Raw genomic sequence first — 15,575 nt, forward strand, 5'->3', positions numbered from 1 at the left:
AGTATCGTACCAAAAGTACACCTTTTAAAAATTAAGTGTAAGAATTGTATGTCTTACATTTGAGTTTAAAATAACGTAATAAGTTGAATATCTGTCTCTGTTCTTTCTGTTTTGTGTAAGTGGAGGCAGCCTTCAAGTTTTGTTGGAAGGAGCATCAGGCAAAATCTCAAAAGCGATACAAGGTTTCTGTGCTTGAATCTTTTAAATGTTACCATCAGAAAGCTTCAGGTAGTTCCTTTTTACAGTACGATAGATGAGCAAAGCCTTTTGACCAGCACTGTGCCTTCATACTCATTATTTCACAAAACTATTCTATTTTTCTTCATCTTCACTTGAGCCCTTTGATGTTGTATTCTCTCGTTTTCATATAAGGAAGTCATTTCAGTAAAGAAAGGCCTTCTTTGTGTTACTTTTACACAAAGGAACAAAACAATTTCTAATAGATGGAATATGGTACATTTTTTATAAGTAACCAAAGTGAAGAAAAATAAAGTAAGGTGATTTCAGAACCTACTTAATACCTTGTTTAAAAAAATAATAGGGTGGCCAGTTAGTTCAGTTGGTTAGAGCACGGTGCTCTTAACAACAAGGTTGCCGGTTCGATCCCCTAATGGGCCACTGTGAGCTGCGCCCTCCACAACTAGATTGAAACAACTGCTTGACTTGGAGCTGATGGGTCCTGGAAAAACACACTTAAAATAAATAAAAGTTTAAAAGAATAATAATTTGGTAATTATGACACCATTTAAAGAATACCAAGTGTCCTGATTTTTAATTATTTTGTGAAGTTAATATATTGCAAAGGAATTACAGAATATCCCAATTGTATACGTTTTTGATTGCTTAAAATCCAGCCATTTTTACCTAGTTAAAAAATTAAGAAGTGTCAAGCAGCTGATATATGAATTGTCTGAAGGCTGAAAATGTTATCCAAAGGTTAGAACATAACAGTATTAACATTTCTTTGTGCTGGCATGAGTTGACCTTTATTGGCCTATGTAGGAGAGAAGAAACAAATACAATAAATTTCATAGTATGGTGCTAGAACAGAAATAAAATATGATTGTATATATACCATTGCCTCAGTACTCATAGAAGCCTTTTCTATTCCTGGGCAAAATTTTATGACTATAATTCATTTTGTTGACATTTATTAAATACTTTCAGGATACAGAATTCTTTCCCATGCAGTAAATATTTGTATGTAACACCACCTAGCCTCTTTTATCAATAGTTACAGTAGTTACAGACTATGATATATCTTACTTAGTCCTTCCAAAACTTAAGACTGCAAGTTTTTGTAAAATAAGGAGGTAAAATAATTGTTTCATAAGCACATACACATATGTTAAGGAGTCCAGCAGCTTTCTCATTTGTCACCAGTTTATTTTCTTTTTATCTATAATATATATATATGATGACTTTTGTCTGGATTTTGCCCTGCCTTTAGTGTGAAACTGGATTCCTTACAAGAATATTAGGAATAACGTGATATTTTCTCTAAAATGACCAAGTATATAAAGATTTAATACACACACACACATACACACACACAGAATTCGCCTTAAGCTCTCTGTACTATATTCAGTGACTTTATGTTAACAGTTGAGTTCAACTAAGATTTCACTAGTTGTTGTATGACCATTACATCAAAGTAGATGGCATCCTGTGTGATTTCCCTTTTCATTAGTAATGGTGTGGTATAATAGAGCCAGTGTTTTTCAGCCACTTCTATATAACCCTCTCATGTATATAGCAGTGATCCAGAGTAGTAGCCAAATAAAGACACCTAATTGAATATACTTTCCCAATGTAGTAGGCTTCAAATATAATAAAAATCCATTATATGACTAATTTTATGCTGATCACTTTGCTCTTGAAGCACTCATATAAAAAAATATGCCATTGATCATAAGCTGTTCTCTAGAAGAGGCATGGCACTAAGCTTACATTTAATTATCTTAAGACTGAATCAGATACCAAACTATGTCAAAGAATGCTATCAAGAGTTAATCATGAGAACTGTCCCTTTGTCAAATGAAATACAAGGGTACCTGATGTAGAGCGATCTAATCGTGAATGCCATCACGTTATGGAGATGACAGCATTTACGACCAGTGTGGTATTTGGCTACAAACAAAACCAAACCCCAATATATTTATGGCACAGAAGAAAGCATTCACTAAAGAAATAGCCTTGAGCAGTGTAACTGACAGAGCTGTGAACTGATAAGGTATAGCTTAAAAAATATGCAAAAAATACCATACTTTTCTGTTTGACTCACAAACAGAGTAATTATTTACATTAAAGCCTGTTTGCCAGAGATTTAGGCAGCAAGTCTTCTGGCAATTGCATAGCATCCTGGTAAATGTTAGGTTTATAAGCAAATGAAATACAAACTGGAAAAATCACCTTACATGCCACTAAGTAAACCAGTAACATTTAATCAGCATCAAACAAGTACCCTCTTATAACGCCCAATCTTCATTGAGCCCATAAGACATAACATACTTCTTGCTATATTAAGCTTACTGAATTATTCTTTTGTCCCATCTATTTCATCATCTCTGTCATGGTCAGTATTAAATGGCAAATCCTACTTCCAAAAAGCCCTAGGCTAGTCGCAGCCTACTGGATTAGAGTGTTTGCCAACATAAACCACATCTAATAAGATACATAAAGAGCAAAGCTAAATATAAAGCTACTGGACAGTATGACCACAGTCACACTCAAGACTTTTAGCAAAGTGTAAATCAACTGTGGATGGTTTCTATTTAAATAATATAATATATTTGTATTTATGTAACATACATACGTATTTATACGAAATAGGTATATGTTTACGATCCCCTATTATTCTAATGTACAGCCAAACTTAGGACTCACAAACAGAATAAAATTTTGTTATTGTTTGTCTTAAGTTTTATCATTGTCAACTGAAAAACACCAGTGTTATATGTATATTGGTAGTTATTTCCCATCCTTGGTTAGTTGATGAAGCTTTAGAAATTTCAAATCTATAAAATATCATTTTATTACTTGTTTTTTCAAGATAATCTAATCTGTTACTAAAATTTTCTCTCAGTAATTCTTTGAGTAATACAATTAGACTTATTGTTTTGGTTTCTAAAAGACCAGTAGTCTTGGTTAATTTCTGAATACAACAAATTAATTCCTTCCAGCTTTGCTTTAATTCACATTTTTAAATTTTGGATTTTTTTAGTGGAAATTTGTGTAAAATTTACTTTTTATATCTAGATAAATATTTCATAGTTTTAAGTATGTGATTTCTTAAAAGCACCCAGAGTTAATTACAGTTGTTCCACACAGAACTAAATTTCTTTTCTTCTCACCTTCAATGCCTATAAAGACAATACTGTAAAACGTTAAATTCTCAGGATGAGATACATTTCTGAAACAAATAGATAATGTGTTCATTGAAATATGTGCAGAGTTAAGTTGTGAAAAAGAAAGCCTTCAAGCAGAATAGTGAAATTACTTTATAATTTGCTTTAATAGTCGTAGTTTGAAAGTGTTCTTCTAAGCTATCATTAAATTTGACTATTTTAACCAAACTACAAACATTACATAAGTGTTCAGTGTTTAGTTTGCCTCTTTTTCACATCCTCCGTGTATTCATGTCTAAATTATCTAATTTCCTAGAATCTCTTGAGCCTGAGGGATCCATTACTGTTTCAATGGGTATTGACTTTTGTGATTCCACTCAGACTGCCAGTTTCCAGTTGTGGTAAGTTCAGTTGTTTTTCTATATTTATATTACCTGTAAAGGATAGCAAATAAAAACTATGCTTTCAGCAGCTTTTTTTCTTTGAGAGACAAAACATTTAAATAAATGTGCTTTTCTTTGGCAATGGTTATACTGCCATGGAATAGTTGTACAAATTGTATACAGCATATGTATGTGTAGTATTTGTTACCCAGCTAGCCATTGAGTCTGCCATATGTGATTGAAATTCATAGTTTGTTGGTCAAAGTAAGAAGCTACTGCTAAATAATGTTTTTACTTCTCTTAACTCTATAGTTTTTGAAAATTCAGGAGAAAATTCATGAGGAAAAATCAGGAGAAATAAAAATCTTTAATAATATTATTGAATATCTTTTGAAACATCTTATATGTTATCTTGAGCCTCTTATGTGGAGAATTATTGATTCTGTCAGTACCTAAAACCCATACATTTTTCTCTTTTTACTTTAATTTACAAACTGCTTTAGATAAAATTCTAAAGAGAACATTTGGCAAAAGTTTCATAGGTGACTACCATTCAAAGGAACTGTCCCTAGGTTTGGGTTTTGTTGTTAATTGTTTTCAGATAATGTTCTATACATTTCTAATGAAATCCAGAAACTATTAGCAATTAGTACAAAACTTAGATTCATGCATCGTTAAGAATTATTTTTGAACTCTTTTATATTTTTCTGATCTAGGATATGATTGGTCATTTTGAAGTTGCCTTGTTTTTATTCTGAAATGAATCGAGACATTTTATCTAAATTTTAACTAGCTTAAAGCAAAATTTGTTCTGATAAAAATCTCCCAAGTTTGGAAATTGACATTTTTAAATAACTTTATGGGTTAAATATAGTCCACCTTTCTTTTTCATATACCTTTTCAGTTTACCAGTCATTCAGGCCTAATATTGTGCCATGTATTGCTGAGAACCTGTGATGATGAATATAAGCAATGTAGCGTGACACATTGATTTTATGCAGATCATCACCTTTATGTTTTGGGAGGTCTACTATATTAGTGATATATAAAAACTGATTACTTTTCCCAACATTGCCTAGTAATTGTTTATTATTTTTCTATTAGACAAACAACACAGATCAATATTACTGAGCACAAGACTATGAGTAACATCACTCTAAATAGATTTGCCTCCAACACCAGAGGTATATTCATTTTAATGATTTCGACAATGTGAGCCCAATGACAAAGCTCATGTAGCAAGTTAGGGCAAAATTACAAACTGAAAAAATTCTTCCTATCAGTTTATCTACAGAACCTTTTACATTTCTCTGTAATGAGGGGTTTTATTTAATATATTTTCATTACAAAGATTTCCTCTATAGTCCTTTTATAAGATTTGCATTTTGTCTTTCACAATTAACTAAGTCTCTTTAGAGATAAATATGTAGGTGGTGTTTGATTTTGATCTTACCTTGGGAAGTTTATATGAACAGTTTTTTTCTCAATTCCTCTTAAACTAATTTTAGGAAAATGATGAATGTATCTTACAAATAAAATAACCTTAGCTATTATAAGCATTTACATTAATAGGTTTTGCTGTTGTGAAGGTATGAATTATTTTAGATTTTATTAAGCACATAAGCATATTAGATCAAAAATTATTTTGCGTGTGTTCCAAAAAGAACACTTTGTCTTGCATCAAATGTAATTGATCCTGAAGCAGTGTAATCACAATTACTCACTTTCTTAATTGGCCTGCCCAAAATCAGAAAATGGAAACCGATCGACAGTGTTTAAATCAATAGCTTCATAGTAGTGCTAGAGGGGGTAGGGAGATAGTGGTAATGGGTAGATCAATTGGCCTTAGATGCCAATCACTGACTGTGCCTTTTGCATAGTAAACAGCACTTTTTACTTAGTGATGTGCTGTATTAGTCTTGGTAGTTCGATAAAAAGGGGGGAAAAGCAAGAATGGCTGATACTGAATTTTTTTCCTCGAAATGCATTATACAAATCGATACATAAAATTATGGGTAATAAAAGCGTATTTGATAAGAGGCCTTCAGAAATGCTGAGAACATGGACTGTAAGCCTTTTAGGTACACTTCTATTTACTAAAAGTAAAGGAACAAGAGTGAAATGATTTCTACTTTAGCCTCCAGATTAATTCTAAATCATTATAGTTATATGATACATATAAATAGATAGGTAGAAAGATAGAGCTATTATAAGTAGCTACATAGTTATATGCATACTTGATAAGTGTTTCCTTTTTTTGCTTTGCATTTTAAATGGTCATCAAATTTAGTCCTTGATTAAATTTATTAAAATTGAAAATGTGTATAATATACAGAAATTTATCTCTAAAAGTAGACGCAGTGCATAAACAGGTCTCATCCTTATGATCAGATATCACTGTATTAACTAGTATGAAAATAATATGGCTTGGTTTAAGTTAGGGGTTGAGCACTAGCATCCACCCTTCTTCTTACCCAAAATCCATTAAAAAGACAGAAAATACATTCTTTAAAAGAATGTATGAACACTAAAAAAAGAAAGAAAGAAAGAATGCCATTAGCTGACTAGAAATTGTGAAGAATTATTGGCAGTTAGAAAGCAAATGGGAGCAGATAAACAATAACAGAGAAAATAGAAACCACCGAGCAAAACACTCATGGGAGAAAATTACTACACTTGTAAGAACAAACCTGGCAGAATGTCAAGCACAATGTGAACAAGTGAAAAAGAAAGTTAGGATAAGACAGTCATCGGGGAATTGAAGAACTGCTTCCAACCTCCAGGTCTACAACCTTACCCTAGCCGCAGGCAACATACATATTTCGTCGGAGACCTGAGAAGTAGACAGTAAAGAAAGTGAACTACTTGCCAGAAAGGATTTGGTGTGGATGTGAGAGTCTAAGAGAACGGCAGCATTTGAGTTTGTGGGAAGGAGGCAGGCTGGTTAGCGATGAGATGAAACGCAATTGCATCCAGCAGAGTAACATTCTCAAGCCCTCTACCACAAGGGTAAAGCCAGCGTTGCATCTATGCAGAGAACTAAGGCCACGCCTGCTGCCTTCCAACTTCAAGTCCATGCAACCAGTGAAAACTTAAAACTCCCTTGCAACTCCAGTCAGCCCACCAGGCGAGAGGAGACCCATAGGAATAATACTCACTAACATGTGTCGGGCAGTTACAGTGTGTGGGGCTCTGTTTTAAACAAATTGCATTTGTTAGTTTATTTCTTTCATAAACAGTTCTTTTTAACCAGTTACAGTATGCTAGGCATTGTTCCAAAAACTTATGTTGTATGTTAATCTAATTATTTTATAAAATGATCCTATAAATATTGTTATTATTCCTTTTTTAGAGGTGAGTAAACTGAAGTATAGGAAGATTAAGAAAATTGTCTAAAATCTCATAGGTAATAGGCAGCCGAACTTGCTGTGTGTGTTAATTAAGCCTAGTCCTTCATTATAAATGCACAACTTGGAATGGCCAGACTTCTGAGAGAAAGCATCAGTTTGAAAGGGAAGGCTCAAGATGACAACAAAGACTCGCTGGCCGTAAAAGGAGCAGACAGTTTGAGAAAGAGAAGAGACATCTTTAAAAATTATAACTAATATCTGATTCGAGAAAACACTACATCCATAAAGCAAGACTACATTGCTTGCTTTGAAAAAGGAGCAATTAGAAAAATGTAAATGTATTCTTGGAGATTTAAAAACATAATGCCAAAAGCAATGCAGTAAATGCATAATAGAAGGGACATAGATGCATGCTGACTCAGTGTTCTGGAAGAGGGAGTCAGTGAAAGCAACTGGAATAGAGAGTAAAAAGACAGATATAGAAAATGGAAAGAAAAGTTCAAAGAATCAATTTATCTAATACGAGATCTAGAAGGAGAAAAGAAACAATGGAAGGGAGAAATAATTAAAGAAATAAATTATAGAGAAAATGTTCCCAAGCAAAAGAAATGCATAAGCCTTCAACTTGAAAGGACCCATCAGAGGCCAAATAGAATGAATGGGAACGACTATCAAAGGAACCACATCGTGGTGAAATTTTTAGTAATGGAGAAAACCATTCTAGTGTCTTCCAGAGGGGAGAAAAAAGCAGCTTACCTGAACATGTAAATGGAATCAGATTTCTCATCAATTCTGGTGGCCAGAAGGCAAAGGATATGACCTTTAAATTTTTGAGGAAACCAAATAGACATTTTTTAGACAAAGATTCCACCAGTTTACCACACACAGACCTTTTTTTGAAAGGATTACACAAAGATATGTTGTCATAGAATTTTTCTTTTAAATCAGAGACCGAGAAAAACATAAAAACAAAAAAGTAGTGGATGAAGAATTCTACCTGTAAAATCTATCAATACGTAAAAATCGTTCGCACATAATATAAAAACTACATTTTAATAATAAACGAACCAAAACGCTAATATGAACAAGTGGGAGAAGGGATGATGATGATCTTGTCATGTTTGGCAAGAGGATTGATTGAGAAGTTTAAATAGGGTGTAGAATGCTAAAGCTAACCACTGACATCGAAATCTGATGTATGGTAAGCTCCAGATGACAGAGGCAAGAAGGAGTGATTAAAATTTGATGAGTTGAATAAAGGGGAGGAGAAAAGGCATGTAAATAGAAAAAGTAAGATGGCTGGAAGGGGCCACACATACTGATTATCATTTATGTCAGTAAGTTAAATTCCACTTAAATTGAACATGTAAAAAAACAAAACTCATATGCTATTTATAAGAACCCCACCCAGAAGAGAATGGCACAGAAAAATTGAGAATAGAAAGATAAAGTGTGTGTGTGTGTGTGTGTGTTATCAGGAAGATGATAAAACAGGGCAGTACTAACACTAGAAAAATAAAAAAGCATTTCAGATTTTTAAAAAATTTCTATTCATTGCAATCTTCCACAAAAACATAACAATTATAAACTTTGCGACAACATAGATTTGTAATATATAAAGCAGGAACTAATAAAATGCTAAGAGAAATTGACAGAGCTATGATCGCAGTATATTTTAATACACACATCAGAAATTGACAACTCAAAGAGCAAGATAGGATAGATAGATAGATAGATAGATAGATAGATAGATAGATAGATAGATAGATAGATAGATAATTTAGATAGACAGACAGACAATTTAGATAGACATATAGGTAGATATAAACACACAAACAAAAAATTTCAATAATTCAATTATCAAGCTTGATCTAAGATATATGTGTGTTTCTAAAGAATTCCTTGTTTCCTGAATACAAAAAAATACACATTTTCTAAATGACACATACAATGTACCAAGAATATAAACTATGAGTTAATATGATTAAAGGAAAAAGATACATAAGAAAGATTAGAAAAGGCAATAAAACTGAGATCTTCTAAATTATAAAATAATAATATGTACAATTCTATTTTAATAAATTGGAATATTCAGATGAAATGGTTTTCTAGAAAAACAAAACTTTTAAAACTGTCCCAGAAATCCCCAACATATTTCTGTTTATGCATCGCTGGTCATAACTGGGTCATTTGATCCCTCCTAGCTACAAGACAAAGGCTGAGAGGTACGTGTTTCAGTTGGTCACTTTGTTTCCCTGAACAAAATCAGGATTATCTCAGGAAAGAAGAAAAATAGATATTAAGTAAGCAACAAGTTGTGTCTGCCACAGCAGTGTTTCAATTTTATTGCATTTGCTTCATAAGACCCTTTTGGATGAACTTACATCCTTAGTTTTTCATACATAATCACATGTTAACCATTTCAGCAACTGCAGAAGACAAAAAAAAGGCATTAGCCAAAAGCAACAAAAGCGAAATATATCCAGTCAAAGTGGAGTCATGTATAAGTCTCTAACACATTGCCCCTTGCTAGTAGTGGCATTTCAGGGTCACCTCCCCTCCCCAACTTGAACCTCGATTTTCACATATGCCTTGGAAGACAAATCTTTCCCTTTCCCCGCTCTCCCAGCCCTCTCCTTGGGCATCAGTGCTATATAAGTATCTTTCATCAGGAGAGTAAACGGCATCCTTCAAGAATGTTAGGAAGGAGATGGCTGATCATTTCACCTGTAATTAAAAAGAAAACACAAGGAAAAATACGTAGTATATATAATTTAACCCAGTGGACCTCTAACTGTGTACACCTATTAGTAAAGTATTTCTACCATGTACTCCTTGTATGTGTAAATTTATTTTTCAATGATATGTGTGTATGTGTCTCACTGTGCTAACATGTATATACTAAAATATATACAGGGAAAATAGGTCTTCAAAAGGAATGAGAAAAAAATAGTAGGTATTTTCCCTCAATGGATTTGCTCTCTCACTGGAGACCTTTGTGCTTTCCACTTTGGAGAACCTTGAGCTATCCAGTCATTTGAAGTGGAAACTTTATATTTAACTGAATTAGTTCATTATATATTTATTTATTTATTTCATGCATATACGGGTGCCTCTCCATTTGCTCCTTCATCAGCTTTTACATGTTTCTCTTAATATGACCTCGCCTCCTACTACCTCAGGCGTGGTCTCATCCTTCAAGTGTCGGACCCGCAACACTTCTTTGTCTTAACCACTCCTTCTCTGTTGTTTTCAGGAGTCTCCTACACCATTCCAGGGCTCTGCCATTCACCTCGTTCTGGTGCTCTTAATCCCAACCTCATTTACCTCCTCTTAAGACCTTGCTCTATTAGTTATTCCTTTGTTTCTTCCTCTTCACTGGCTCTTTCCCTTCAGCTTTTAAACATGCCCGGGTTTCTTTAAGCAATCTTTTTTTTTTTTTGCCTCTGCATCCTCATAAAGCTTTCTTCTACTGCTTTCTGTCCCATCTTCTACTGCTTTCTGTCCCATCATTCACTTCAGCAGACTGCATTCTGCTTTCCTCCTCCAATCTGAACTACCTTGCTAAGGTCAGCAGTTACTCTTGCTTCTTTTTATTCCTCCCTGCAGGGTCTGACACACACACCCTTTTCTCCCTCTCCACTCTTCCGAAAGTGGCACTTCTTCCACTTTTCCTTAAATGCAGGTCTTCCCCGGGTTTCCACCTTACTGTTTTTCCTGGTGTGTTTTCTCTTCCTGTGTGATCTTACCTACTTGTAATGCTTCAGCTGTAACCTGTACCACTCTGATTACTTCCAAACTCTGACCTCTTTCCTGATTTTTGATTTGTGTTTCCGGTTATCTGCTAAGTACCTCTTCCCAGGTGACTCAGTGTACCCAAAATATAACATGGTCAAAGCCAAATTATTTTTGTTTAAGCCTCAAAACTCCTTTTCTTCAGAAGTCATCCTCTCAGTTGTTCACATTAGAAAGTTCAAAGTGTCTTTCTCCCATCCATCACTAGATCTGTCCCTTTTAGCTCTAAAATACCCCTATCTTCCCTATTCTCAGCGCTACCCACTCTAGGGGTATATGGGGGAATATATGTGTATATATACCAGACCTTGGAGTAGGATAGACCTGAGTTCAAATCCCAGTGCTGCCACTTACTATGTGACCTTGGGCGTGTTGTTTAACTTACCGATAAATTGGTGGGTAACAGAAGCTACCTGTTAGGATCATTGTTAGGATTTACTAAATAAACATACAGTCAATGCTAAAACCCCTGCCTAGACTAAATTAGATTCCTAATTGATCTACCTGCTTTGTTTTCACCTCTACTCCACCTTGTACATTGCAACCGGAGTTTCTAAAATACAAATGGGATCATTTATTTTCCTGTATCAAAAGTCTCTGGTAGTTTCCTGTTGCTCCAAGAAACATTGAAACACCTTTGTCTTAGTTATATGAGTAAAGTAGTCATATACTTGGTCATATAAATCAGGCCCCTGTAGAGGGCAAGGAGACATTAACTGAACAGATTCCAGGACAGCAGCCATAAACTGGGAAGGTCCTGGGAGAGTTGAGACAAATGGTCATGCTGTGTATCACATTCTTTATAGTGTTCCCACACCCTCATCTCTTGACACACGACACTGCTCACCATTCCCAAAACATGGGTCTAGAATGTCTAGAATGCCCCTCTCCCTCCTCTTAGAAGTAAACTTTACCTCACTCCTACAGAATTAATCAGCCCCTCTTTCATGGACTAATATATAACACTTTCCACATATCTCTAATGTAGCACTTACCATTCTATTATAAATGTAATTGAACTCTTTCTCTCTCACTAGACTTGAGAACTTCAGAGTTCAATCTCACTTGGTCTTTAAATCCCCAAATACTTGCAAAGAACATGGGATCAAGTTTGTATTCAGGAAATGTTTACTGAATTAATAAATAAACTGGATATATTGGTCTGCCTTGGACAATCCACATGTGAATAATTCAGAACATTCTCTTTTTTTCAGTCTAGTCTTTACTCCATGAAAAATATAAGGCAGCTTACAAGAATACAATATGTAATAGCATAAAATCAAAGTTGGTATCTTTTCTTTCTTCAGTATTACATTGTTTGTCCCTATCCCACCTTTCAAAAAAGTAATTGGGTTTTTTGTTTGTTTATTTTTTAACCTAATGTTTGGTATTTCTTCCCACAATCCCCATTTCTCTAGCTGCTTTCCTACTGGCCATGAGATCCAGTTCTAACACAAAAGTACAATTCCTTCTGTGAGACCTTCAGGAAAGCTTTTGCTTTCCTGATACAAAGGAACAAATTTTGATGGCTCAGTTCTTCACTACTCTCCCGTCACTCTTCCTTCTTCAATGGACTATGAAAGTGGTACCTGGCGAAGTAGCAGCCATCTGGCAATTATGGTGATGAAAGATAACACACTAGGGGTGATGGAGTTGAAAGCCAGAGAGACCTGGGTCCCAAACAGCATCGTCAATAGCCTTTGACTAATAACTCCAGGCTTGTTGTATACTAAACAATAAGCACCTGTTTCTCAAGAAATTGTTAGTTGGATTTTCTACTTATTTGCAGCCAAACTCATTCCTAACTGATACTCATCAGCCTACCTTCAAACATATAACTTAAAATTTTTAAAGGAGTTTTAGTCATTGTGTATGGAGAGTAGTATCGTAAGATATAAATGAAAGAAATGCACTCTGTGTTGGTTTTCTAGCTGATACAAGTACAAAGTTGCCCTTCTTAAATTTTTCAGATCCTGTCCTCGGAAATAACTTTCACCACATATTGGTCAGTAATGTCAATAAATAACACTGCTAGAAAATAAGGGTTTTTGTTTTAAGGAAGCAAGTTTGCAGATGAGGTATTGTTTTATTAGTACATATCGAAACAGTATGGGCCTGCATTTTATTTATTTACATTTTATGCTATGACATATTACTATAACTAATCTAATATTTTAAAACAGAGATCTTAACCATTTAGGACTAAAGCATTCCATTTTCTACACTTTAAGCACAAAAGGGAGAGATAAAATATTATTTCTCTATCAGCTGTGTGAAGTATTCCTCTGGTAGTAGTAGATATATACCCTTGCTGCTTAACCTATTTTTAAAAGTTCTGTGTCAAATGGTGTACTACTATAACTGCATATGTTTCTTTAAAAAAATGTTTTCCAATTGAGGTAAGAGATGTATTTCTCTGTAAATAATATTGAGAAATTTTTCAAGCCTTTTCAGCTGCGATATTTAAGCCAAGAAGAAGTTGTCCTTTCTATGCTGCCATATACTTTAATTGCATCTATGTAAACTGCACAGTGTTAAGAAGAATGTTTGTTTATTAAGCATTTAGTCAGCTTTGATGTATTTTTTCCTTAGTACCAAGGATGATTGCTTCAGTGTTAATATTCAGCCACCTGTTGGAGAGTTGCTTTTACCTGTGGCCATATCAGAGAAAGATTTTAAGAAAGAGCAAGGTGAGAGATTACTACAATTTACTAGAAACTGACATCTCAAATATGTGCTCATTCTTCTAGCCGGTCTCTAAAATTACCATATATACGTAGCTGTTAACAGATATCTGTACAATATTCTAATTTTTGCTAATGATTTGCTTTTAAAAAATAACCTTTAAAGTATGTTTGTCTACGTTCCTGGCATACCTGAAAATTGATTAATATATCTTTAAAATAATAAATTGATTTTTAATTAACTTTGATTCTGGGAGTTGTGTTTTGTCAACCTAATGTTGTACTTACGTGTTTTGTATAAGTGCAAGTGTCAGGTATTTGGGATTTAACCAAAGTCCTATCACTATAAATACTGTATGTCTGTTTTTTTCCTTCATTATGGTACTGTTTTTCATGTCTTACTGATATATTTTTCCCTGAACACTTTAGAGTGCGTTACCCTTCATAATAAAGTCCTAATTATAGCATTAAAGTAACCTTTATTTTCTTTTGGCTTAATTCTGTGTTAAAGAAAGGCTGTGTCAGAGCCAAAACATCTTAAAATATGCACCTAAAAAGAAAATATTTTCAACAGAATGAAAGTATTAATAACTTGTGCTTGCCCCAGAGTCAAGCATGCTTTCTAATAAAAATAATTTCTTTTCCTATGAATAAGGAAAAATAACGGTCTGAATTTACGTGTTTAATCAAGGATAGCATTTATAAAACGAGGGCATATTTAAATGGTATAGTCAGCAATTTTTAAAAGTTTATGGAAACCTAGGCTATTTTTTCCCCCTGGAAAGGGTTATCAAACATAGATCCTTTCATCTCGAGGTCATTAATTTCCATCTGTCAAGCTTCCAGAAAGTACTAGTCACATACAAATATCTACACCTAAGGAAAAGGCCATGCTTCCTGGCACTCCATCATTGTAGTGCCAAAGATTTTTATACTGTAAGCCTTTGCAATCCATATTGTCAAAAAGACCTGTTGTAGAAAACTCTCACAAGGAAAATCTCATGCAAGACTGTAAGTAAATAGTAATGTTTTTTATTCTCCTGCCTTATTTTTAAGTGATAAAAAAGAATGACTCTATTCCTCTTGGCATTTGCTCTTCTTGGAAGTTGATTATTGCTATAGAAGAAAGCCATCTTTGTGATTTTATTTTTCTTTTGACAAATTGAATTGATTCTTACATTTGCTATTCTTACCCTTTGCTGGCTAAAGCCTGCCTCTCTGCTTTACACCTGCTCAGCAAACCAAGGTGAGTGGCACACAAATGACTGAATATGCTTGGGCACATTTATGGTGAAGGGGATACGCCTTTTTTTGAAAAGCACAGCTACAGTATAGCTAAAGCAGTAGCTTATCCTATACGCTTTCTTTCCCTCAGCTTTGGTTTAGAATACTTGATATTTTGATCAAGTTTTTTTGTGCTCTGCTGTGACTGAGGGGTTTTTTCCTGACTAGCCATACAGAACCGTAAGCGCATAAGAGAGGTGCGCTTGGAGAGCAGCTGTGGTCCTCTGTGGAGTTGTTGCCAAAATTCCTTTTTCTTCTGCCATTTTACTTCTATGGTTGTTGATTATTTGTCTGAATAAATCTGGCAGCTGTTTGCTATGTTTAATAGAGCAGAAAGGCTACTCTGAATAAAGCTATTTGAAAATTTGTTTATATGAAGTATTTGTAAATCCTTGCAAGTCTCTTGGCATTTCTGAATCATTCTTTCTGTCTTCCTGAATTCATTCTTTGATGTGGGACTTGATGCTGGCAAATTTACTGCAGGTTTAAAGAGTATTTTTCAATATCATCTTTTTAGTGATAGACTTCAGCTGGTTTGGTAATAGAGGTCTCAATTCTCAACTTTACACATGTATTTGGTTGTTATACTAATCAAGGAAGAGCTTAACTTATTTCACTAAAGATACCCAGAAATGACTCACTAACTGAAAAATCCTAAATCAGAATAAAAATCAGTTTTCTCAGATTTTATCAATACAAACTTCTGGAAGGCAAAATGCCATTACATTTAAG

General features: G+C 34.2%; 1 protein-coding gene across 2 annotated transcripts in view; it reads left to right on the top strand.

The window, feature by feature from the left end:
• Nucleotides 1-15,575, top strand: part of AP3B1 (adaptor related protein complex 3 subunit beta 1) — a 223,026-nt gene that overhangs the window by 191,230 nt on the left and 16,221 nt on the right. The window contains exons 24-26 of one of the 2 annotated variants that reach the window (XR_013993671.1): nt 3,664-3,748; nt 13,468-13,565; nt 14,769-14,805. Coding sequence is in view for 1 of the 2 variants with exons in the window: in XM_081054083.1 (XP_080910209.1) it covers nt 3,664-3,748; nt 13,468-13,565 (183 nt within the window). In the remaining variant the exon portion in view is untranslated. The remainder of the gene's footprint in view (nt 1-3,663; nt 3,749-13,467; nt 13,566-14,768; nt 14,806-15,575) is intronic. The other variant, XM_081054083.1, reaches the window with a different exon arrangement.

This window comes from Rhinolophus hipposideros (assembly GCF_964194185.1).
Source record: "Rhinolophus hipposideros genome assembly, chromosome: 7".
Lineage (NCBI taxonomy): Eukaryota > Metazoa > Chordata > Mammalia > Chiroptera > Rhinolophidae > Rhinolophus > Rhinolophus hipposideros.